This window comes from Pteronotus mesoamericanus, unplaced genomic scaffold, assembly GCF_021234165.1.
Source record: "Pteronotus mesoamericanus isolate MK-2021 breed Mesoamerican mustached bat unplaced genomic scaffold, CSHL_Meso_final scaffold_36, whole genome shotgun sequence".
NCBI classification, from domain to species: domain Eukaryota; kingdom Metazoa; phylum Chordata; class Mammalia; order Chiroptera; family Mormoopidae; genus Pteronotus; species Pteronotus mesoamericanus.
The window spans coordinates 12,655,781-12,682,522 of NW_026555313.1; the positions used below are offsets into that span (position 1 = coordinate 12,655,781).

Sequence of the window (26,742 nt, forward strand, 5' to 3'; positions counted from 1 at the left end):
GGTGAACTGCAAGATTATCTGAGAAGCAATGACAAAGTCCAAAAGAGAAGTAATGGGAGACATATTGCTAAGATACGTGGCAATCAAAATGGAATGTCAATGTCAAAAAACTAGTTTAGGATAAGAAACAATGGTTGGAGTTTCTACTGATGGTTAAAATAAAGTAGGAAGCAGAGTAGCTGGTTTGTGTGGAAGACAGACACACAAGCTGGTGTGAATTGTTCCAGTTAGAAAATTATATTGCTTTTTTAAGACCAGTAGTTCTTAACTGAGAGTGATTTTGTCCTCTAGGGAAAACACTAGCAACATTTTTTGTTGTCACAACTGGATGGGGGTGGGGAGTGGAGTGCTAAAGGATAGAGGCCCACGATGTTGCTAAACATCCCACAATGCACAGGACAGTTCCCCATAAGTAATTATCTGGCCCAAAACATCAACAGTACCAAGGATGAACCCTGGCTGGTGTGGCTCAGTGGCCTGTGAACTGAAAGGTCACCAGTTCGATTCCTAGTCAGGGCACATGCCTGGGTTGTGGGCCAGGTCCCTGACTGGGGGCATTCGAAGGGCAGCCAACTCACGTTGCTCTCCTTCTTCCTCCCTCCCCTCCCCTCTCTCTGAAAATAAATAAAATCTTAAAAAACAAACAAACAAAAAACCCCCAAAAACCAGTGCCAAGGATGAGAAACCCTGCTGAGGACTGTGGTTACTGAAGCACATCTGGATTACCAAACAGCCAAAACTCAAAAATTCTTAAGCAAACACTGCATGGAGGGAAACTATGAAGTACGTCAATGGTATCATGAACGCTGTGACAGTCTACTTTGGATTGCTTTACATGTAAGCCTAATAAGTATAACAATTACAAGATATCTTTTTCTCAGATACAGATTCAGGTTAATTGTACTCAATTCTGATAAAGTGGGCTAACGATGAGCCAAACATTAACAAAATATTAGCTTAAACTTAAGCCATTAACTTAGTTCCCGGAAAACGTATGATGGAACCACTACCCTCTAATATTTCCTGCAAAATGTGTCTATCAAAAGCCTGTGCACAATCATCATTTCTTTGGACAGGGCTGGGTATTGCAAAAAGAAATAAGACAATGGATTTTTCTAACAATAGTAATGACTGCAGACACTGTGGGAAGTTTCAACAGAGATGTTTACCATTTACTTTCAGGGATGTCACATATGATGCCTGTAAGTCATTTGCTCCAATTTTGACTTTCATGTGGCTCTCGCTCCCAGCAATTATATCCTCACTCTTTCAGCGTACAAACAATAGCAAAACCTGTTTTCCACACAGACAATACACCTTGACAACTGGCCCGAGGAACTAAGCCTCCACAAACTGAGGAAAAACTAACCAGAACTAGGAAAGTCAAGTCAAAGTCATTTCCCATGTGAAGTTTTCCGCTCATCAAAAAAACAACCCCCCCCCCCCAAAACCTGGAATTGCTGCTGTTTTAAAATATACAACTGGCATTTCAAACCTCTACACTGCAGGGCTTTCTGCAGTGGGTGGAGAGGGAAGAACACACCATGCGCCCCAAATTCGTAGTTCTGAAAGCGAGTTATCAAAAGGGCGTCAGGAAGGTCTTTCCACAAAGCTAGATGCCTGGGGAAGTCCTCATTTTTCCTATTCTGGCCCCAGCCCTCACAAGGGAAAGTGCACCCAAGGTTGAAAAACACGCAGTCCCTCCGTCACGTAGACAACACTCCCTCAAAGGTCCCAATTAAGTGTGCAGGCCTGGCTTGCCCTCCAAACCCGGGCCTCAGGTGTCCCACCCGAGCTTTTCCTCAGCTCTCCCCCCACTCCCCGCCTCGGAGCCTCTGAGGAGACCATCCACACACAAAAAGACTTAGCTGCCCGAGCTTCGGGTTTAAGAAGAGTCACCGCCAGGCTGAAGTTGTCGACGGGGAAGCAAACCCCCAAAGCTTCCCCACCCTCGGAAAAACCTTTGGCCCCAAAGGTCCTTCCGCTCAGCTTAGTTGGTCCAATATTCCTCCCTCCCGCGTTCGAGCTTACCCAATACCAGCCGGGCTACATCCGAAGGTAACAACATAATCGAAGCCGCAAATAGAATCGCTATAGGGGACAAGGCTCCCGCAAAAGCCAACACAGCGGCAGCTACTGTGCCGCATCTCCCGGTTCCAGTGGCGGCACTGAACCCGCGGCAATTCGTCCCGCCTCTTTCGCTTCACGCCAGCCAATCGCTTCCGCGGGAGAAAGAAAGGCGCCGAAATGAAACCCGCCTCCGTTCTCCTCGAAACTGTCGTCATTTCCTTCTTCATATTTGCTGGAGTAAGGTTGAAGGGGGCGAGGAGGTGGGGTGGAAGCCCAGGAGACGGAGGCAGAGAGCGAGCAGCAAACGCACGGGCGCTCGCCATTGGTGGGCAAGGCGCAGGCGCGTGGCCTTAGACTGCCCAGTGTTTTGGGGGAGCGAGGCCTTGGAGCGGAGATCCGGGGAAGATGACGCGCATGGGCAGACGGTGCGGGGGTAGGGGGGCGGGTGCAGGAGGCGCCGCTCAGCCTTATTTCTTCCTGTGGAGCCGGGCGCTGCGGGATCGCGCCAGGTTTGAACCGGAAGCAAGAATAGTGCGTGGATACTGTGCAGGAGCTGTTGGCGGCCGCGGGCTGAGGAGACTGGAGCGGCGATTTGGGCTGCAACCTCTGTCCTTTCAAGAGATTGCACTTCTGCAGTCGGAGTTCCGCGGTAAGGACGCGGAAGCCATGCTCTCGGGAAATCCAGTAGTTTCCGAGCCTCTCGGCCCAGCCTTCAGACATCCAGTCTCGGGACTCCTCTAGAGCGGCCCTCACTCCTCTTGACACCTCGTCTTTCGCGGACTCCAGTTCTCTTCGTTCACTCCGGCCCTTGCCCAGCCCCCTAGCTAATTTAGCCACGAGCCTTATTCTAAAGGCCCTCAACTGAGCCCTCCTGCGCGTCCACAGTTTACTAGATAACTAATATCTACTTTCCCCTTCTCATAATTAATCAGCGAGCATCCGTTGACGTTTAAACTACTGTCGCGTGGTTAAGATCGTGGGCTCTGGAATCACACTGCAGGTGTTCAGATTCTCGCTGTTGTCTGTGTGACCTGGCTGTACTATCTTGTGGTAATCCTTTCCTGTGGTGCGCGTTCAAAAGCGTTCGCTGCTGTTTTTACCAGGCACAGATTAAGTAAAAAGACTGTTAAAAGTTCAGGTGATAAGAATACTGTGATGATAGAGGGGTCAATGAGGTTCTGTGGAAAGAGCCCGGGAGAATCAATTCAGTTTGTACTGAGACCTCACAATGTTAAATTGCCTTGGAGGGTGGTAGGATCCTTCTGCAGAGAAGACAAAATGTGTAAAGGCACAAAGTGTAGAAGGTTCCTGAAACTCGAAAGTGAGCTTTGGTATTGAGTGAAATAAATTTGGGCATTTTCAACATACGGAAGTCATAGGAATGGATGAAATCACAGTGGGAGAACATAGAATGAGAAGTAAGGAGACAAGGATATTCTTACAGTTTTGGGTGGAAGAAGCATTAAACTTATGAAACGGAAAAGAAGTGTGAGTAGTGATTACGGCTAATGATAATTTATTGAGCATTTCTTATGTTCCATACACTATTAAACATGTATGTGAATCTTTACAATACCTATTTGAGATAGGTGCTAGTATTATTTTTAATTTTATCATTGAGAAGACTGCGGTTAAGAAAGATTAGCTAACTTTCCCTAGGTTATACAACAAATAGCAGCATCAGTACAATCTGAGTACACAGCCCCGCACTCTTACCATTAGAAAAGAACGGCATGCCAAGGGCAGACCTACATTCAGAAAGATGGGATTTGGCATCGTTGTCAAATTCTGCGAAGGAATCGCCATTGTAATGACCAATTCAGAGGCTATTACTTAAAAAATATGAATATTTAGTTGCATCTTGAGAGTGTAACCTAGATCGTTCTGAATTAAGGCATTAGTTGAATTCAGCTTTAACTAGTGACACTGTTAACTCTAGCTGACTACTCTCTAGTTCTTTTGGTTTTTAGTTCCTCCAACATACCATGTGCTCGTCCTTCTTAGGACCCCTTAGGCTATGCTAGTCTTCTTCCCTAAAATATTCTTCAACTCTTTCTATGTTTTGCACTGGTTCATTCAGATCTTGGCTTTATTGTAACCTGCTCTGAGATGTGCTCCCTAACAGTTTATCAAAAATAATCCTTTCTATTATTGCATATTTGTTTCCTTTGAGTCATATATCACAATTTGCATTGATTTATCCATGAACTTGTTTGTTGTCACTCTGTCCTACTAGTTATGACTCCACAAATGTACGATTTGTGTCTGTTTGGTTCATTATAAGTCTAGACCCCCCTAACATAGTACCTTGAACACAGCAGTTGCCCAGTAAATATTGTTGCATGTATCGGTGAATGACCACCTCCTTTTTATATATGTAGTACTGAAATGTTTTGTTTTCTTGAAAGTAATTGATCTTTGAAAAATGGAAGGGGAGAAAAACAAGTTCAGAAAAGCCACAGGCTAAAAAAGTTTAGAGTTGCCTCTTCCTGGAAGTGTCACGTGTATAGTAAACATGCATTTTTTTCACATTATAAATAACATCTTCAGTGTATTTAGGAGTAAAGGTGCCTACTTTTATGGTTCTTTGACTATTGCTAAGGTGTTTTATTTTCCTTGTTGATTCAATCACAAGGACTTTAAACTAAGATTGAGCAAAAAGGGGGAAGAGTCCTAGATAAAACTTTTAGGGATGGAAAAATAAATACGAGAGCTCTGTTTTGAAGAAGTATACAATCAAATGAAAAAGACTACCAAGTAAATAACATCTTGTTACCCACAGTAGAGAAAAGGAGGTGTGATAAGGATGAAGGGGTCAGAACAACCAATGAATACAGGTGGAGAAGAATTCGAGCTGTCAGTGAATTAGGTAGTCTTATTAGGTAGTTTGCTTTTATTGCGAGTGTTTAAAGAATGGGCAATAGTTTTTTAGAAGGGATTTCTTTCCTTTTAGGAAGATTGGGTGTGGTCTCTTACTTCCTCCCACTTTTAAGATTTTGTGAGATTAAACATGGGCAGAGAAACATACATAGCATATATAGATGGATGGGAAAAAAGATTTTTCCCATTTTTTTTCATCTTGAGATATATGTATGTGTAGATATCATGGACATAAGTGTATATATATTTCTTTGTTTATTAACATTGTATAACAAATGAAGATTTAAAACATTATTTTAGATTTTATTATTTTTAGAGAGCGGGCAAGGGAGGGAGAAAGAGTGGTAAAGAAACATCCATGTGTGAGAAATACATAGATGATCTGTTGCCTCTCGCATGCCCCCAGTTGGGGACCCAGCCCGTAACCCAGGCATTGTGCCCGAACTGGGGAATCGCAGTCACCTTTGGGTTCTCAGGCCAGTACTCAGTCCACTGAGCCACACCAGCCAGGGCTGAAGCTTCTTTATAAAAAGGTTCAGAAATACTAAAATACTTTTCTTATATAAGATTTTTTAAAAGATTACCAAAGGAAGATTTGATTATATCAGAAAATCTAAATGGAGGAGGGCTACTGCGATGGCATTAAGGCACAGTAAAATATAGTTGACCTTTGACATTTGTAAGTGATATTGTAGCATACAATTTCCTTTCAGAATAGGACTGTCATTTTCCTTCTGTTTTTATGTATTAAAAGAGAACCATAAAACCAGTTATGATGAAAGCTCTAGGCAAGGCTTAATAACTGATAACCTCCTGCATATCAATTCCAAAACAAGCATTTTAAGCTTCTGGCACAGCTCTGTAAGTCATTACGTATAGAAAGGTTGCTTTTAAATAGTTCAGATGGTCACTGTTAAATCCATAAGTGCTCTTTTCCTTATTCTTTGCCTGGCTCTCTTCCATTCATTTCTGTATTTCAGCTTAAACATCATGCTTCTTAGCAGAGGTCCCAGAACAATAAAGTAAATTACACGTTTCCTATTTTTATCTAGCTGCTGCACACAAAGTACACATTTGCATGATGAAGCTTTGTTGTGACATACACTAAGAAAACCTCATTTAATTATGGAAATGTTAAGAAAAACCATTGTTCCTTTGATCACAGTATGCCTCTAGTTGTACAGTTAGATCTAACTATATACTATTAACCGCAGTCTGAAATAATTTAACATATGTATTGTTTTTACAGGGAATGATGTGTTTGCTGAAAATCTGAACCATGAGTCTAGCACTTGATGATCTGCTTATTTGCTGCCGTCAACTAGGACATGATAAAGCCACAGAACGAAGGGTAGTAAATTACTTAAATGTAATCTTTCCTTGAAGTCAGTGTGTGATTAATAACTCATTGTTACGTTCTTTTTTTCATTTGCAGAAAGAGGTTGAGAACTTTAAGCGTCTGATTCGGAATCCTGAAACCATTCAACATTTAGATCGGCATTCAGATTCCAAACAAGGGAAATACTTGAATTGGGATGCTGTTTTTAGGTATTCTATTCTAATTGTTTTTACTGTATTTTTTTTTTCATTTTTATTTCTGTTGTGTTTTTTTTGTTGTTGTTTATTTAGGTCTTACTTATCATCGTCTCCTATATCACATTGTGCCTTGTGTATGATGTTGGTGCTTAATACCTATCTGAAACATAGTTTTTAAAAGATGTTTATGTGTAGACAAAGTTAATTTTAAATTGTTCAGTAAAATGTCTTAGATGTATCTCACTCAAGATTAGATAGAATTCCTTTCATATCATTTAGTTCATAAGACTGAATTGTAAATTAGAGAATAAAGTTAAGTTACAGAAAGTGCTTTATTACTACTTTGACATTTTGTTTTTTTAATCCTTACCCAAGGATATGTTTATTGATTTTTGAGAAAGAGGAAGGTGAGGGGAGAGAGAGAAACATGGATGTCAGAGAGAAACATTGGTCAGTTGCCTCCCATATGCTCCTTGACCAGAGATCAAACCCGCAACCTCTTTTTTTTTTTTTGGTGTATGGGATGATGCTCCAACGAACTGAGCCACCCGGGCAGGGCCTGACATTTTTAAATATTATTTTAAGTAACCGCCAGGCGTTAAATTATAATACAAAAGTAAAAGGAATTTTAGAATAATTCTATATGAATGCAGTTACAGAAAAAAAAATTCAGGTATTGGAAAGATGCAGTTGGTTGTTGGACTGATGTGACAAACAGAATTAATGCATTTTTACATTAACACAGTTTTCAACTGGTAAGTCCATTCATAACTAGAAATATGTTGTAAGACTTAGGAAAGACAAATAAGATTTTAAAGTAGAATACTGAGACACTTGGAATATGTGTAGTCAAGAGGAAGTATGAGTATTTACTTGTTTTTCAGTTTTTGGAACAGATAATCTATTTTTACCTCTTACTTGGTATTAGATTGACTATTACAGATTTCAATGTGGATAACATGAAAAATGCATGCCATTTTTTTTTTACTTAGTTTATTTCAGATACCACAAATAGTTATTATCTAAAGGTGAATAGTCCTTTGCATAAGCTAACAGGTAGGCCAGATATGCACCTGCACTCCCAAGTAATCATGAATATTTTATAAGCAGGCTTTATTTAAATGCTACAAACATTTCCAGCTGCCTAGGAAAGAGATAGGTCATGCATGGAATAATAGGAATAGGTGACAGAGAATTGAGAGCCCTTAATAGTAGTGCAATCGTTTAATGATAAAATGAGAAAGCAAGAAGTAAAACAATAGAAATCAAAGGTTAGGAGCTTTGCAGAACAGACTCTAAATTGGTATTGGGGGGCCCTGAATGAGATATTTGTTTCATTTAGTTGGTACATTGATTGAAGCAGAATGGTTTAGAAGATGCTCTCTATAATAGCATGAAGGATTTTTGAAGCTATTATAATAATTTAAGCATTTAATGAGTTTCTGAAGTCCCATTTTATTTTTTTGAAGATTTTTACAGAAATATATTCAGAAAGAAACAGAATGTCTCAAAACAGCAAGATCAAATGTGTCTGCCTCAACACAAACCACCAGGCAGAAAAAAATGCAAGAAATCAGTAGCTTGCTCAAATACTTCATCAAATGTGCAAATAACAGTAAGTGCTATGTTATTTATTATATATAATTGGCTTAATAGTTAATTGTTGTATGAGTTGGGTCTGAATATGATGAGATAAAAGTTGAGTGCTAATTCTAACTTCTAATACATAAGTAATGATTTTTAATATTATTGGTTCAAATATTTGGAAGAATTTATGTAAGCATGGAATGATATAATCTCAGGATTAAAAGGATTAAAATTATTATTTCAACATCTATCTTCTTGGATCGCTTCTTTGTGTCCTTAGTACTTAGGTAGCCATATGGTTAAACGTACCTTTTGAGGCTTTCTATCTTTAATAGAAGCTTTAATAGTAGTGAAAAGTTGTCTCCTTTTGTTCTTGTTTCTGCCTTCTGAGATGATACAGAAAAATTCTAATCGATTTTTTCAATGTGACTTTCTTTACGATATTTGAACTTAGTCATGGTATTTCCCTTAAGTCCCCTTTTCTGTGCTAAACAGACCTACTTCCTTCAGTTCATGTGTCACTCTCTTAATACTCTTCAGTTTGATTCTACCTCTCAAAGCATGGGACTCAGTCTTGTAGGTATCTTCTGATTGGTACAGAATGGAGAAGGACTTGACATCTTTTGTTGTGTACTTTTACTAATTAATTCTAAGATCATATTAGCTTCCTTGGTAATCAAGGCCCATATTCTTAACTAACACTGCTTACTATTGACTTTTTAAAAATTCCAGAAACATTGTATTTTTGCTCCTGATGAGCATATCTCATATTCACATATCTCCCATTCAACTTGAAGAGTTGATGTTTTTGAAGCAAAATGCAGGATCTTAGTAGTCTTATGTGTAAAGACATGAGCTTCACACAATGCTAAAAAAATTTGAATCAGGAATGTCTGTTAAAGGACTCTTGAGGTCAGACTTTGTTTCCTTTTCACAGCTAAGGACTTGGCTTTGTGATATCAACTTTAGTTAAAGCATCAGAAAAGATGCATTGGTTTCTTCTTCCTTACTTTGTACTTTTTCCCAGTCCAGTGGAACCAGAGGTTTTCTTTTCCACATAGTCTATCCATCAACAGATACCTGGTGTCATCTTTAAAAAGCTTGGTAAAAAGTTTAACTACATCATATCCAGTTGATTTAGCTCATTCCTTTGTGGAAATGCATTTAATGTTACCATCTTCATTCAAAATTTCAACCTTACATATTTATGTGCCATAAATACTGTTACAGGTCTTGGAAGTAATTTTGCTCTTCAGAATAAATATTCTCCTGATAATCTCGTTATTCTAATAAATTTATTTTCTTATAAAAAGTACCAAGAAACTATGGGTTTTTTTAGGTCTAATTCTAGAAATAGTGAATTATTTATGATAGAATGATTGTTCTGCTATGTGAGAATATATTTCTATAGGAACTGGTAAAATCTTTTTGTAAAGGGACCAGATAGTAAATGTTTTTGAGTTTGTAGGCTACATAGTCTGTATCTCTACTACTGGGCTCTGGTGTTTTCGTCTGAAAGTAGCCATAGACAACACATGAATGAATGGACATGGCAGTGGTCCACTAAAACTTTATTTCCAAAAGCAGGTAGCTCGAAGAATTTTGTCTGTGGGTCATTCTATATGAGAAGGAAATTAGTTAACAGTAATTTCCCAAAAGGAATTATTTATATAGCTGTCATTCTAAAGTCCTTAACTAACTTATATGAAGATTTATATGTTTTTATTTACTTGTTATTTATTTTATTTTTAAATAGGAGCACCCAGGCTAAAATGTCAAGAACTCTTGAATTATATCATGGATACAGTGAAAGATTCATCTAATGGTGCCATTTATGGAGCTGATTGTAGCAATATACTACTCAAGGACATTCTTTCAGTGAGAAAATACTGGTGTGAAATATCTCAGCAGCAGTGGCTAGGTATGTTTTTAAATTTGTTCATAGTAAATTTTTCCTTGTGAAATGATATTTCAGCAAAAGTGTAGTCAGTTTTTTTCTGTATCCCTAAATGACCTCACAGTTTAACAGTACTTTAGTAAAATTATATGGTTACAGAATCTGATCCTAAGTTTTCATTTTTTTATGTGCTTCCTAAATTATTTTCACTGACAGTATATTAGGTGCCTGCTATCAGAACTGGAATTACAGAATTGAAGGATGCCATCCCCTCTCTGCAAGGATTTGATAGTCCAGTGGCAGAAAAAAACCAAGTAAACCAATATTATGATGCAACATGATATAAACATGTTTGATTGCAGTGAATTCATATATCAATAACACCTAAACTCAACCCTGGTTAAAATAGAATGAAGAAAACCAAGAGAGAGATACGGCATAAAAGTGAAAGCAAAAGAGTTTCCAAGTTGAAAGGGGTCAGACATTTTCAGTATTGTAGAAGTGGTGAGACATAAAAGTATCCATTGGACTAGGCACTTAGCAGGCCACTGATAATGTAATGGAAATCAAAAGTATTAGCATAGGATATGTAGGACACAGGGGTTTCTATATATGACCTATATGATATAGGGCCCAGTGACTTAAAACATTAGGTAGAGTGGGTACCAGGGAGGAATCTAGTGTTGTTCAAAAATTTGTAGGTGAGAAGTTCTGAGATATCACAAATGAAGAAAGTTATGGTCAGAGACTGAAAGATTTGAATTTATTTCGAAGGTAGGACATTTCTGAGTCTGAATGGCTTTAATGGGTACCAGGAAGTAATTTATTATTGTTGACAATTTGTTAGGTGAGAGGTATGGCATGACTACAAAGGAAGGAAGTTATGGTCAGAGGTTTAAACATTTGATTTATTAAAGGCGGGAGCATTTCAGGGTCTGAATGGTTTAATGGGTAAATATGGAATATGGTATAATGGGGTAACTTTAAGCCAGATGTCAAAGTCTTCTAATACTACCACCTTTAAAAATTTAGAAACTCAGTGTTTTTACTGAAAAATATTCAAGATAAATTTTTCTAACAAAATTAAAAGCCATTTATATCCTTGACTGTCAGTTTATCATTTTAAAGTGAGAAATATGTGGACCATAAAACCATGACCTAATCAGTGCCATGCATTATATTGTACTGTTCCCACATGAATAAAGGCCGTCTTAGCTGTTGCATTAATTTCTAAGGCATCATCTGAGTCTTGCTGTTGCTCTGAACACAGGGAGGCTTTATCCCAAACAGCCCTCAGCAAACCTAGTGGCAGCCATTGGAGAATAGGCCAGTGAAATCTAGGATACCCTGACAAGTCTCTCACCAAGTGTTACACCCTGAGTATTTAGTATATTTGCAGATTTTAGATTGTTATTTGTAACCATGGGTCTCACTAAATAAAAAAGGTAGCCCTTTAGTTTCTTTACTGTGATTTCATCATTTGGCATGTTCTCAGAAATCCTTTTTATTTTATTTTTATATTTTTAAACCTTCACCCAAGGGTATGTTTGATTTTACAGAGGGTGGTGTAGGGGGAGAGAGAAACATTGTGAGAGAGAAACATTGACCTAACGTGCCCTGACCAGGGATCCAGCCTGCAACCTAGGTATGTTCCCTGACTGGGGATCAGACCAACAACCTTTTGGTGTGCAGGGTGATACTCCAACCAACTGAGCCACCTGGCCAGGGCAATCCTTTTTATTTTTAAGCAAACTACCACCACTTTAATAATAAGCCCTTTTGTTGAATTACTTCTCTAGTTAGCTCCCTTCTCTAAAACTTGCTTCTTAATGAGAACTCTGTTAGTGAAGTTAATATTCAAAATAAACGAGTATATATGCTAGTGATAGTGATTGAAGATAGGTTATAGATTAGATTGTCCAGGGAAAGTTTAGACTGAGATGAAAAGATAGCTTAAGACTGAGCCAACATTTCCATAAAAATTTTAGAATCACATTTTTCATTTCTATAAAAGATAGTGCTAGCGTTTTCATAGGAATGGCACTGAATATATTGAGTAATTTAAGAATAGACATCTTAATACCATAGAGTCTTCCAATCCATGAACATGATATATCTCTCCATTTATTTAGGTCTTTTTTGATTTATAGAAGTCAGTGTTTTTAAGTTATGAGCATACAGAATTTGTATATTTTTGTTAGATTTTACTGAAGCAGTTTGTAAATTTTACTGTTTTTAAAATTTCTATTTCTGTTTTTCTGTGTTTTTCAGTGCTGTTACACAGTACAATCGATTTTTGTACATTTGCCTTATATCCTGGGACCTTGCTAAAATCACTTACTAGATCTAGGAGTTCCCTAGATTTTGTGGGATTTTCTATTTAGACAGTCATGTCATCTAAAAATACTACAAGTTTTTTCCTTTATTTACAAGCCATGTGGTTTTTATATCTTTTTCTGTTTTATATTTTTGGTTAGGACCTCCAGTATGATTTTGTTTTTAATGATAAAATGTACATAACAAAGTTTACTATTTTAACCATTTTTAAATACACAGTTCAGTGGCAATAAGTATACAGTTGACCCTGGAACAACATGTGTTAAGGGTGCTGCTCTCCTGCACAGTTGAAAATATGTGCATAACTACTGTATCCACATTGTTGTGTAATCTTTATCATCCATTTCCAGATCTTTTTTCACCTTCCCAAACTGAAACTCTTTCCCAATAAAGAAGACATCGCCCTTCTCCCTTCCTGAAGCCCTTGGCAATCGTCCTATTTTCTGTCTCCATGAATTTGACTTTCCAGCATTTGTCCTTCTTAAATGGCTTATTTTACTTAGAATAATGTCTTCAAGGTTCATTCATGTCATATGCATGTTTCAGAATTTCCTTTCCTTTTAAGAGTGAATAATATTCCATTGTATGTATATACCACATTTTGTTTATCCATTCATCTGTCATTGGACACTTGGGTTGCTTCTACCTTTTGGCTGTTCTGAATAATGGTGCTATGAAATGGGTGTACAAGTAGCCCTTTGAGTCCTTGCTTTCAATTCATTTTTTTTTTTCTTTTTTTTCCGTAATAGTGATCCAATGTGAATGCGTGTGAAGTGATAGATCATTTGCATTTCTGTAATGATTAATGATATTAACTTTTCATGTACTTATTGGCCATTTGTATGTTATCTTTAAAAAAATGTCTATTCAGGTCTTTTGCCCAGTTTTTAATCAAGTTTTTTTCTTTCATTGTTGAACTGTAGGAGATTTTTTATATCTTCTAGATATTAATTAATCTCTTATCAGATACATGGTTTTCAAATATTTTCTCCCATTCTATGTATTACCTTTAACTCTATGCTAAGTCCTGTGATGCACAAAAGTTTTTATTTGATGAGTACAATTTATCAGTTTTTCTTTTGTTTCCTGTGCTTTTGGTATTATTTTTAAAAAGTCATTGCCAGATCCACTATTAAAAAAACTTTTTTGCTCTGCTTTCTTCTAAGAGATTTATAGTTTTTTCTCCAGTATAATTTTAAATAGGAGTAGTGAGAGTAGACATCTTTGTCCAGTTCCTGGTTTTAGATGGAAGTATTCAGTGTTTGGTTATTAAGCATGCATGATATTGTCAAGACAGGCTGAGGATGTTCCCTTCTATTCCTAGTTGCTCATGGTTTTATGTCATGAATGGACGTTGAATTTTGTTAAATGTTTTCTGCATCTGTTGAGATAATCATATGGTTTTGTTTCTTTAGTTTATTAATAATGTGAATTATGTTGATGAATTTTTCACAGATTGAGTCAACCTTGTATTCTTGGGATACTTCCCAGTAGGGCATGATGCATTATCCATTTTATATATTATAGGGTTGAATTTGGAGCTTCTTGTTGGAAGATTTTTAACTATGAATTCAATTTCTATAATAGATACAGGATTATTTACATATTTCTTTTTCAGTGAGCTTTGGTAATTCAAGAATTTGTATAGTTCTATAAGCTGTTGAATGTATTAAGCATAAAGTTCTTAAACATTATTGCCTTTTAATGTGTATAAGCTCTGTAGTGATATTGCATATTTTATTATTGATTTCTGATCTTTTTAATTCCTTTTGTTTAGAGTTTAATTTGTTCTCTAGTTTCTTAAGAAGGAAGCTTAGAGCACTGATATGAGAGTTTCTTTCCTAATATGTGCATTTAATATAAGCTTTTCTCTACATACTGCTGTAGTCACATCTCACAAATTGACAATGTTGTATTTCCATTTTTCTTTAATTAAAAATATGTTCTAGTTTTTCTCGATAGTTACTCTTTGACCCATAAATTTTTTGGAAATGTGATGTTTAATTTCCAGTCATTTGGGGAAACTTTCTGGGTTCTTTATTTTCCGTTTTGTAGTTTACAGTCTAATTGTATTTTGGTTCAAGAAGATACTTTTTATACTATAAATTATTTATAATTGTTTGATTTCTTTTATGACCCAGAATAAAGTCCAACTCGGTGTGTGCTTCATGTGCATTTGAAAAGAATGTGTATCTGCTGTTGTTGGATGAATTATTCTATAAATGGCAATTATAGAATTGGTGGATGGTATTCAGTTCTAAACAGACTGGTATGTGTGGGGAACCGCTCTGCCTGGTATTCGGGACTGTAGCCCAACGTGAGCAAAGGCTGACGTATAAGTCTCAGCTGGAAAACCAGGAATGCTGGCCAGCAGGTATGAACTGATACAGGCACAGGCGGTCCCCTGGGGAAATCAGGCCTGAAGAAAAATAATGCATTATTTCCTTTGAAGCCTGTCCTGCTAAGAATGTCTTCTAGTTAATCGAGTTAACATACACTAGATGTTTAGGTTCCAAGCATGAGGTTGTCCTGATCACATAGCGCCGTGTTGTCTAACAGACCCTGATTTAAAGAGACCCCTATGTTCTTGCAATTGTAACTTCTGCACAGTATCTATTCACCTTTGATCATCACTATGTGACATTGATTGATGATCTCTATGTGCATGCTGTGTGCTCCCTTACTTGCTGAACTCAATAAAAGCCTAGGGAAAAAGGAGATAGGGCCCTTTCTCCTCTGAGGGATTGGCCAGCCTTTTCTCCCCACGCAGATCAGGTGTTGGTAGATTTATTTCATCTGTGGCTCCGGGGAGCTTCGAGGGTTGAGGTCCTCCCACAGGTATGGAAGTGTGAATGACAAATTAGGAAATGAATTAGCAAATACAGACATTTTCAAAAGCATTAGTTACAAGAGGAAGGGAAAGAGGGGTCCTGTTAAAGATGAGAATGACTGGAATATGTATAAATGTAATTGGAAGGATTTAATGGAAAGTGATCGAATACACAGTAAAATTGATTAGTATGTTTCCTGAGAAGAAGGGGTTCCAAAGAAACCTAGGATTGTCCCAAGGAAGAAAATAATCTTTCTAATAAGGTAGGAAAGAGGAAAAGTTGGAAATCTTTAGTGACGTACCTGCACAACTATTATAAAATGTGAACTCCTCTCCCAAGCCTTGGAAATGCTTTGCCCACATCTATGGATATGATCATATAGTTTTTGTCTTTCCTTTTGTTTATGTGATGTATTACATTTATTGATTTGTGAAATTGAACCATCCTTGCATCCCTGGGATGAATCTCAGTTGATCATGGTGGATGGTCTTTTTAATGTATTGCTGGATACGGTTTGCAACTATTTTGTTGAGGATTTTAGTATCTATGTTCATCAGCAATAATTGTCCTGTAGTTTTCTTTCTTTCTTGTGTCTTTATCTGGTTTTGGGATCAGGATGATTCTGGCTTCATAAAAAGAGTTTGGAAGTCTTCCCTTTTCTTGGATTTTTTGGACTAGATGGACAGAGATTAACTCTTTATTAAATGTTTAGCAAAATTCTCCTCTGAAACTATGCCTTTAGTGGGCTGCGAGTTTTTTGATTACTGCTTTAATTTCACCAGCAGTTATCGGTCTGTTCAGGCTTTCTGCTGCTGCTTCATTCAGTGTTGGAAGGTTATATTTTTCTAGAAATATGTCCATTTCATCCAGGTTTTTAAATTCTTGGCGTATAATTCTTCATAGTAATTTCTCGCAATCCTTTGTATTTCTGTGGTGTCAGTTGTAATTTTTCCTCTTTCATTTCTGATGTTATTTATTTGGGTCCTCTCCCTTTTTTTCTTGATGAGTCTGCTTAAAGGCTTGTCGATTATGGTTCTCATTTCAGAGACCCAGCTACTCGTTTTGTTGATCCTTTGAATTGTTCTTTTAGTCTCTGTGTCATTCAGTTCTGCTCTGATCTTGATTATTTCCTTCCTTCAACTCGCTCTGGACTTTATTTGTTGTTGTTTCTCTAGTTATAGAAGATGAAGTGTTAGGTCGTTTATTTGAAATAGTTCCATCTTTTTAGGTAGGCCTGTATTGCTATGAACTTCCCTCTCAGGTCTGCCTTTGCTGTGTCCCATAGGTTTTGGACTGTTGTGTGTTCATTTTCATTTGTTTCCAGAACCTTTTTGATTTCTTCTTTGATCTCATTATTGGCCCATTCATTGTTTAATAGGATGCTGTTCAGTCTCCATAAGTTTGAATATTTTTGAGATTTTACTTGAGGTTGGTTTCTAGTTTCAAGCTCTTGTGGTCTGAGAAAATGCTTGTGATGATTTCAGTTTTCTTGAATTTTTTGAAGCTTGTTTTGTATCCTATCATGTGGTCTATCTTTGAAAATATTCCAAGTGCACTTGAAAAGAATGTATATTTTGCTTCTTTGGGATGAAAGGTTCTATATATGACAGTTAAATCCATTTGCCCTAATGCGTCAGTCCCACAGTATCCTACCTGATATTTTGCTTGAAAGATCTATCCATTGTTGACAGTATGGTGTTAACATCTTCTGTTATCAGTGTGTTGCTGTCTATATCTTTCCTGAAGGCCTCCAAGATTTTCCATATATAGTTGGGTGCTTCTATGTTGGGTGCATATAAGTTTACAATGTTTATGTCTTCTTGATGGATTCTTCCTTTGAGTGTTATGAAGTGACACTATTTGTCCCTTTTTTTACCTTTATTTTGAAATCTATTTTGTCTGATATCGGTATTGCTACTCCTGCTTTCTTTTCTTGTCCATTTGCTTGGAATATGTTTTTCCATCCCTTTATTTTCAGTGTGTGTAGGTCCTTTGTTCTGAGGTGGGTCTCTTGGAGACAGCATATATGCATGCCATGTTTTCTTATCCATTCACCTACCCTATCTCTTGATGTGCATTAATCCATTTACATTAAAGTTATTATTGATAGGTGCTTATTCATTTTTTCCCTTTGTATCTGTGTTCCTCTCTTTCTCATTCTTTTTCTCATCTTCTTAAAGCAGTCCCTTTAGCATATCTTGCAGTGCTAATTTAATGGAGCTGTATTCCTGTAGCCTTCTTTTGTCTGGGAAACTCCTTATTTCGCCTTCCATTTTAATTGAGAGCCTTGCTGGGTAGAGCAGTCTTGGTTGCAGGCCTTTGCTTTTCATGACTTCAAATATTTCTTGCCATTCCTTTCTGGCTTATAGTGTTTCTGTTGAGAAGTCTGTTGCTAGCCGTATCAGGGCTCCCTTATATGTTACTACCTTTCTCCATTTCTGCCTTTAGAATTCCCTGTCTTTGTTATTTACCATTTTAATGATGATACGTCTTGGAATGGGCCTCATTGGGTTCCTCTTGAATGGGACCCTCTGTGCTTCCTGGGCTTGTGTGACTTTTTCTCTCCTCCAATTTGGGAAGTTTTCCATCATTTTTCAAACAGGTTCTCTATCTGTTGCTCCTCTTCTTCTCTTTCAGGTATCCCTATTATATGGATATTATTGCGTTTCAGGTTGTACTGCATTTGTCCCTTAACACTTCATTCTTTTTGAGTCTTTCTTCATTTTCTTGCTCTTTCTGGGAGCTTTTTTCTACCTTGTCCTCCAGGTTGCTGATTCTATCCTTGGATTCCTCCAGCCTGCTTTTGATTCCTTCTACTGCGTTTTTCAACTCAGAAATTGTATTCTTCATTTCCTCTTGCCTCTTATTGATAGTTCCTCTGTCATTTTTCACGCTGATATAGTTTGCAGTAAGTTTCTCGTAGTTTCCCTGTAGTTTTTGGTAATTCTCTCTGAGCTCACTGAGCTCGTTGAGCTTCCTTAGAACTGTTGTTTGGAACTCAATACCTGACAGTTTACTTGCCTCTATTTCATTTACTCCTCTTTCTGGAAATTCTTCCTTTCCCTTCAAGTGGGGTTGTTTCTTTGTCTTCCCATTATTTGTGAGACTTCTTTTTTGCTTCTGCTTCTTAATTGATGTGTCTTGATTTCCTGACTTTGTGCTAGGAATTTCTATGGTAGGAGATCGCTTTTTTTTCTTTCTGGATCTGCCTCTGATGGTGTCAGATGTTGACCCCTTCTGACTTTAGGCAGTCAGTTTTAGACTTCAAGGCATCTCCTATCTCTGGCGTTCTCCTTCAGTTGTCAATCTAGTCACTCTGCACTCAGCAGTCAGGCTTAGACACTACAGGGCAGGGCAGAGTCGCTCCTTGGGGGGGTGAGGTTATTGAATCCTCTCATGCGGCTGACACTCAGGGAAGTGGTCTGCCTGAGCCAGATGGCTACTGCCATATAGGAGGGAGTAAGCACCGGGATCCTGCCAGCCACTCTCCCCCTTCTCTCCCCAAAGCCTCTGTCTCAAGTCTCTCTTCACGTTTCTCTAGACCACTCTGTGCTCCCTTTAGCCAGGTTTCTACTATCTGTGGCTTCCCCTCTACACTCAGCAGGCTTAGATCCCACTGACCAGGGCAGAGTCTCTCCGGGGGTGGGGGGGGCTTGGGCCCTCTCGTGCTGTTGTGCTCAGGGGAGTACTCTGAGTGAGCAAGATGGCTGCTGCCATATGGGGGATGAGTTAGCACTGGGATCCTGCCATCTATTCCCTTAGCTCTCTCCTCAAAGCCTCCCTCCCCAGTCTGCCTTCATGCGTCTTCAGCCCACTCTGCCCCTGCTTTTGCTGGAGACCAGGGGAAGTGGCTGCAAATAAAAATTAATGCTTTGGCCCTTTAAACGGCTCTTTGCATCTCGAGCCACCTGTCTCTGGCAGAGAGCAACCCTGCCCCTTTTTGTAGCTGCTTGTTATCTGTATTTTTTTGGCTCTGGTGCTGTGGGCCACTTGTAGTTTAGACCCCACTCTTCCCAGGAGGATTCAACTGGCTGTTTAAATATCCCTTTGGTGCTGCCATCTATGGGCACCCTGCCCACCTTCTTGAGTCCACCACACTCCTTACCAGTCAGGTTTTGCTAAAGCTGATTCTTATGTCTATCCGAGGTTATACGGCTCCTCTCTGGCTAATTTTCAGTTCATTGTTCCCGGTGATTTCTCCACAATGTAGATTTAGGTCCAGATTGGTTCTGGGAGGAGGTCAGTGTGACTTCCATTCACTCCTCCACCATATTGCCATTCTCCCCTTTCACTTTCTGAAGGACATTTTGATTGCCCCCAAATTTTGGCAATCATGAATAAAGCCACTATAAACATATTTGTGCAGATAAGTTTTCAAATCATTTGGGTAAATACCAAGCAGTTTGATTGCTGAATTGTATAGGAAAAGTATATTTAGTTTTGTAAGAATCTGCCAAACTGTCTTCCAAAATGGCCATTGATAATTTCTATATTTAATATCAGTAAAGCTTAATTTTTTATTTGTAATTAATTTTAATGAAAAATAAAGAGTCCCAGTGTTTTGTTCTGAAACTGCTAAGGATCATCTCACTCCATTTAGAGAGTGTAAGCCCTTAACTTGTGGCATTTGTCCTCCTGTCAGGGGCTACCTTTTTTATAGCTGGTTTTGTCTCGTCCTTCAGGTCTCAGCTTGCACGTCACTGTCATTTCCTGAGTGCTCTTTCTAAATTTGTTCCTATCTTTTTTTCTATCATAGCACTCTGTTTTCTTCATAATACTTTTGTGAAAAAGAACAGAACACTTCTAAATAACTCAGCAGCTGAAGGAAAAGACTTGAAATCAAAGCATACTTAGAAGGGATTGAAAATGAAAATTACAACATATCAGATTCTGTGGAATGCAGCTAAAGTTATGCTGAGAGGGTAATTTATAGCATCAAATGCCTACATTACTGAAGTGGAAAGTCTCGTGAACACAGAGAACAGATTAGTGGTTGCCAGAGGTGGAGGAGAGAAGGGCAAGTGAAACGGGTGTAAGGGGTTAAAAAGGACAAATTTCAGCTATAAAATAAGTCATGGGGATGTAATGTACAGGATGGTAACTATAGTTAATAATATTCTATTTATATTTGAAAGTTTCTAAGAGAGTAGGCCTTAGGAGTTCTTATCACAGGGAAAAAATTTTTGTAACTATACCTGATGATGGAGGTTAACTAGACTTACTGTAGTGATCATTTTGCAATAGGTACAAATCATGTACACCTCAACTAATATATATGTCAACTATATCTCAAAAATACTAAATATGAATGCTAAATACTAAATACAAATACTCAAAAATACAAAAATCCTTTAAAAAAGGAAAGCTCTGAATTCAATAAGCTTAGCTTCTATCGCAAGAAACTATAAAAACAAACCCTTCAAGCAGAAGAGCAGAAATAAATGAAATTGAGAACAGAAAAAAGAGAAGTTAATGAAAGAAAGCTAATTCTCTGAAAATATCCATACAAACTAGAACCTCTAGCAAAAGTGACATAATATAAAGTGAGAAGACACAAATTATATTAGGAATGAAATAGGACGTAATTGCATATCCTGCAGCTATTAAAAGAATAATAAGGGAATAGTTGTCAACAGCTCCATGCACTTAAGTTTGACAACTGAATTTTAAATGGACCAATTCCTTAACCACACATTATCAGAACTCAATAAGAAATGGATAATTTGAATATTTCTATAGCTATTAAAGAAATTAGATTTGTAATTTAAATCTTTTAACAAAAGAAAATGGGAACAAAAGGATATCTGTGCTCGCCACTTACTCAACATTGTACTGGAGGCTCTAGTCAGGGCAGTTAGGTGAGAAAAGGAAATAAACGGCATACAGACTGGAAAGGAAGAAATAAAACTGTTCTATTTGCAGATGGTATGCTTGTCCATATATAAAGTCCCAAGAAATCTACATTTAATACTGTTATTTGGGGTTTTATTTTATCATCTTAACTCCAGAAACCCCCTTTTAATATGCTTTTTTACCATCTGCTCTTAGATCTTTTTCTGTTGTTAAATTCACGGAGGAAGTGAATTCATCTGGAGGCATACACTGGCAGTCTATTTTGTAGACTCTGCTCTTCTGAGACTTTTGTTGAACTTCTTACAGCAACATTTTTTACCGCTTATTTGGGGGAGTATTGGAATTTTTTAGAATTGGAATCATTTCCCCCAACTAGCATAACCCTGAAACTTGAGCTTTAATTAGACACAGTTGCTTTGTTAGCTTTTCCTATTTTACCTCTCTATTCCTGGCAAGTAGTAAGAAGGAAATGATAAAGATAAGCCCTCCTCTTTTCTAATCTCCAATGTATGTATTTTAACTCAAGTGTTTACCATTATTTAGGTATTACATGTAGTGGGAAAAGTTTGGGAAGCACTGGTATAGAGTTCTCTAAACTGGTGTCAGATATGATAGAAAGCCTTTAAAAAATCATTTTTATTACTCTTTAATGTTTGAGGTATTTATATTGTCCTTATTCTTTTGTAGTTTATAACTCTGATTTTAAACTATTTCTGCAGAATCATGTGACATACGGTTGCAAAGAAAGCTACCCATAGGTATTATTACTCAGTTTACTGAGGACTTTCTAATTATCTCTATGTGGAGGACCTGTGTTAACAACTTTGCTTTTCATTGTGTTTGGAGATAATTCTAAATACATCTCATGTTTCTGCACATCTTATGAACAGAGACACTGCTTTTTATTCCAGATTGCATTTTTAAGTATGTTTGTATAGTGAGCCTTGGGATATAGAGATGATGATAGAGATGATTACTGGCTTCCTCCAGAGCAAAGGACAGGTTTCCTTGCAGCTCATTAACTATTAAAAGCTTGGGGTTTCTTTCCTGTAACATAGCTCAGTGTTTGCACCTATTTCACCTGTGACTCTTCAGGCTGCTTTTGTGGTTGGGTGATTTATGTAGAAATAAAAGTATTCTACTATTGTTTTGAGAAATAAATTATTCATTATTAGTCTAACAGCATTAAAACAAAACTGTGGAATGTGCATTTTGTCGAGTGCTTTGTTAGGCGTAAATGAAGAAACAGGGTTAGAGAAGGTAAGTAGCTTATCTGAAGTCTGGCTCTTAGTTTCCATTCTTTGCTGCCTGAAGGTGTTCCTGTCTTGAACACAATTTATATAAAATATGATTAAATATAGTTGGAATGCTCTTACTGTGTTAAATGCAAATTAGCATTTAAATCTTTATGTGAGAATATTAAAATTTAAACTGAATTGTGACATTTAAGTTACATGATTTGATAGTTTTCCTCTTTAAAAACATAACTAATACATTTTTGTTTCTTTGTTTTTTCAGAATTGTTTTCGGTATATTTCACACTGTATCTGAAACCTTCACAAGACATTAATAGAGTTTTAGTGGCTAGAATCATTCAAGCTGTGACTAAAGGATGCTGTTCACAAACTGATGGATTAAATTGCAAATTTTTGGATTTTTTTTCCAAGGCTATTCAGAATGCAAGGTAATCTAACTTCTTTTTGTTTTGTTTTATTACAAATTCATTTGATATTGAAAGACTGTGTTTTAGATTCAATAACTAAAAATACTACCAATTTTCAAAACTTGGATCATTATATTAGAACTATTGGATTCCCAAAGAAAGTATTAGTTAGGTCCAACAATTCCTAAATATCCGTTATACAGAATGTGAAATGATGTTCCCAAGTGAGAGATCTGTCTCGCTTTTCTAATGACAGGAAAAGTTAAATATCCTCTAAGTAGTTTTATTTTCCCCACTTTTGAGGATAAGAATAAAATAAAGTAGTATATTTTGGAAGTATCAATATCTTGCCTTTGTGTGGTACTACCCAGTTTTTAATGTGAAGCATTTTGTAAGTGATAGGCATTACAAATCAGTTTTGTATAATTTGAAACAATGTTTAGCAAGGAGAGCTAACAGGAGTGATTTAGCACCAAAGAAGAACTATTTTTGGTTGCTCTCTAATAGTGCTGGGATTTTTTTCTGAATAGTTCTGAGACTAAAGTTATTGTTATTTGAAAATTAGATATTTTCTTTCAGCATGCAATTAATAACTTTTCAGTTTGTATACTTTTTTCCTGTTATACCAAGTCGAGTCTTCATTTTTTATCGCAGACAAGGAAAGACTTCTGCAGGCCTAAATCATATCTTAGCAGCATTTGTTATTTTCCTCAAGACTTTGGCTATTAACTTTCGAATTCGAGTGTGTGATTTAGGAGATGAAATTCTTCCTACCTTGCTTTATATTTGGACTCAACACAGACTTAATGATTCCTTAAAAGAAGTAATTATTGAATTACTTCAACTGCAAATTTATATCCATCATCCAAAAGGAGCCAAAACTCAAGAAAAAGGTATGAAGGAATTTTTTGCTCTTTTGAATTTGCTTCTTCATTGAAACATACAGGCTTAAACACAAAATCTGTATTTGGTGGGAGTTAATGATCTTCCTTTGGATTGCTGTGCTTGGTAATGAAATTAGTCATGATGATATTTTTCAAACATTTTCTTAGAATTTGAAGCTGTGGTAGCATATCATATTATGCCTTACCATGTGTTTAGCACAATGCTAGTTATTATGAGGAATACAAATATGAGACAGTATTCCCTCAAGGAGTTAATTAGACAGCAATAATTAGTTGTTAAGATATAAGACACAGGCTAAGTGTAAAAGAATTTCAGAAGGCAGGGTCTTGTTTACCCACACATTGCTTTTATTAGAAGGTAAAATAGATAAATGTGGACTGAAAATAGCCAATCAGATTAGTCAGTTTCTGAGGAAGATTGGTCCATGTAGTCTTAGACCTCAAAGGCACGCCAGGCCCCTGTTTACTGGGAAAACCGTTTATCCTTGATTCCTTCACATTTGTCTTTCATCAAGAGAGTATTGTTTGGATGGTCTAGGTCCATTGAGTAGACAGGAACTTTATTGGGTGGAACTAGAACCGAGTGTGTTTCCTCATGCTCAGGCTGTTTGCCTTTGGGCTTGTACTAGCCTTCAGACCAATTCATTATTAAGAAATCATGCTACATTGAGTAATAGCAGCTAAAATAAGAGAGAACTGTGGTAGCCACTATTTTTTTTTAAATCAAAAGTAGCTGTTGAGTTCTAGTATGAATGATTAGGTGTATTAGTAGCTCAGGAAACCTCTGTGAGTCAACGAATGGTGGCTTTTTTTAGTTTTCCATCTTTCATGTAGCTCTCACCAAGATGAAAACCAGGTTTGTGAGGAGACGGCATAGCATGTTTAAGGTTTTAGTTAACTGCATATTTAGGATGATTTAAAAATTGGCTGTACAATAAGGTTGCCAAAAATGCACTGTAGTTTTAGGCTATGATAGTAGATTTTGTGGGGGTGGAGGGGGTGGGGGGTTGTTTTTTGGGGGAGTAATAGCCCATTGTTCCCCATACTGGTCACATCACAGTTGGAGTATCATGTTCACCAGATACTGTAAAGTCAGCATTTTAAGAAGTACATAAGTTGACTAGAGCATGTCTAGGGAAAGTAGAGTGGGATGATGAGAATCGTGGATAACATGTCATTTGTACAATAGTTGAAGGAACTGGTAAGGTGTTTTTCTCTTAGACATACAGAGAACTTGGTCCTCATGCAAAGGAGGGAACATATTAATTGTATTTGTTTCATGGGAGAGAAGAAATAAGAGAAAGTTTGAGGTTTTTTAAAAAGATTTTAATTATTTTTAGAGAAAGGGGAAGGAAGGAGAAAGACAGGATAGAAACATTGATATGCAACAGAAGTGACGATTGGCTGCCTTCTGCAACCCAGGCATCTGCCCACTGGGAATTGAACCTGGCCTTCAGGATGATGCCCGGCCTTCAGGACGACGCTGAGCCTGCTGAGCCTGTTGAGCCACACCAGTCAGGGCTGATTGAGATTTTGATGGAGTTGATTAGAGAATGTTCGTTCAGCAGATGAGAAAAATTTTGAATAAATACAGTTAACTGGACATGAAATGGACACTATTATGAACTAGAGTTTGTTAAGGACAATGTTAGAAGAGAAGCATTAGTACTGAATAGAAGGTTGGATCAGATGTCTTCTGATGTTGTTTTCACCTTAACAGATGAATAGTTTGGTGGGAGTTGGCAGTACAAATGGAGTATATATAAAAAGTATATTTTTTGAATTACAGGTGCTTATGAATCAAGAAAATGGAAAAGTATCTTATACAACTTATACGATCTGCTAGTTAATGAGATAAGTCATATAGGAAGCAGAGGAAAATACTCTTCAGGATCTCGTAATGTTGCTGTCAAGGAAAACATGATTGAATTGATGGCAGATATTTGTCACCAGGTATTTGTCATATTTTGAAATTTCCTGTTAATTTTTTTTTACTGGGCTTTTAAAAACTCTGTTCTGATAAAAATCCTTTAAAATTACTCTGTACATGTAACTACTCTTTTCAAAATACCAGAAATATTTAGAATTGCCTCTGACTTTAAAGATAACTGTTCTGCATAGTATGAACTTAGTGAAAAGTAGTGATGAACTTTTTCATTCTTAAAATATTATCTATACAGAGTAAGATTACCCTAACCCTAATGTTTCTTTTTTTACTACTGAGTTAGAAATTACATAGCATAAAATATGCTATTTTAAAGTGTACAATTCAGTGGTTTTAAGAAATTTTACTATGTTTTACACCCATCATCTCCATTTAATTACAGATCTTTTCCCCGAACTTTGTCCTAATTCCCCACTTCTTCCAGTATCTAGCAACTAAACTTTGACTATTTTGAAATTTCATATAAGAATCATCACATAATAGTTGGTCTTTTTTGTCTGGCTTCTTTCACTTAGCATGTTTTCAAGTTTCATTCATATTTTACCATAAGTCAGTATTCCATGTTTTTATTGCTGAGTAATATTCAGTTGTATGGATGTATTACATTTTGATTGTCCATTCTTCAGTTGATGGCTAAATATTTCTGAAGTAAAACTTTTTATCAGAGGTTTGGTTAACATCCTAGATAATTTCACTTATCAGTATTTTCTTAATGCTAAATTTATGATTTTTTGAAAGATTTTATTTATTTACTTTTAAAGAGAGGGGAAGGGAAGGAGACAGAGAGGGAGAGAAACTTCATTGTGTGAGAGAGAAACGGTTGTCCACCTGGGGACAATGGCCTGCAACACAGGCATGTGCCCTGACTGGAAATCAAACCTATAACCTTTTGGTTTGCAGACTGATGCTCAATCTACTGAGCCACACCAGCCAGAGCAATATGTTTGTTTTATAAAAATATTTTATTGGTTGTGCTATTACAGTTGTTCCAGTTTTTCACCTTTTGCCCACCCCATCCAGCACCCCTCACTCTCCACAGGCAGTCACCCCTCTTTGTTCATATCCATAGGTCATGTATATAAGTTCTTTGGCTACTCCATTTCCTATATTGTGCTTTACATCCCCATGGCTTTTCTGTAACTACCTATTTGTACTCCTTAATTCCCTCACCTCTTCACCCATTCCCCTAAACCTCCCTCCCGTCTGGCAACCATCAAAATGCTCTCTGTACCTGTGAT

The 26,742-nt window shown here is 37.1% G+C and overlaps 2 protein-coding genes across 2 annotated transcripts in view; one reads left to right on the plus strand and one right to left on the minus strand.

The window, feature by feature from the left end:
• Positions 1 to 1,431, minus strand: part of LOC129086051 (protein NPAT) — a 64,488-nt gene extending 63,057 nt beyond the window's left edge. The window contains exon 1 of the mRNA XM_054592558.1: positions 1,170 to 1,431. Coding sequence (XP_054448533.1) covers positions 1,170 to 1,233 — 64 coding nt within the window. The 5' untranslated portion in view covers positions 1,234 to 1,431. The remainder of the gene's footprint in view (positions 1 to 1,169) is intronic.
• Positions 1,432 to 2,511: 1,080 nt separating this feature from the next.
• ATM (ATM serine/threonine kinase) overlaps positions 2,512 to 26,742 on the plus strand; it is a 179,595-nt gene continuing 155,364 nt past the window's right edge. Inside the window, exons 1-8 of the mRNA XM_054592505.1 lie at positions 2,512 to 2,719; positions 6,200 to 6,301; positions 6,386 to 6,498; positions 7,956 to 8,101; positions 9,830 to 9,994; positions 22,510 to 22,675; positions 23,309 to 23,547; positions 25,349 to 25,512. Of these exons, the coding sequence (XP_054448480.1) occupies positions 6,230 to 6,301; positions 6,386 to 6,498; positions 7,956 to 8,101; positions 9,830 to 9,994; positions 22,510 to 22,675; positions 23,309 to 23,547; positions 25,349 to 25,512 (1,065 nt within the window). The 5' untranslated portion in view covers positions 2,512 to 2,719; positions 6,200 to 6,229. The remainder of the gene's footprint in view (positions 2,720 to 6,199; positions 6,302 to 6,385; positions 6,499 to 7,955; positions 8,102 to 9,829; positions 9,995 to 22,509; positions 22,676 to 23,308; positions 23,548 to 25,348; positions 25,513 to 26,742) is intronic.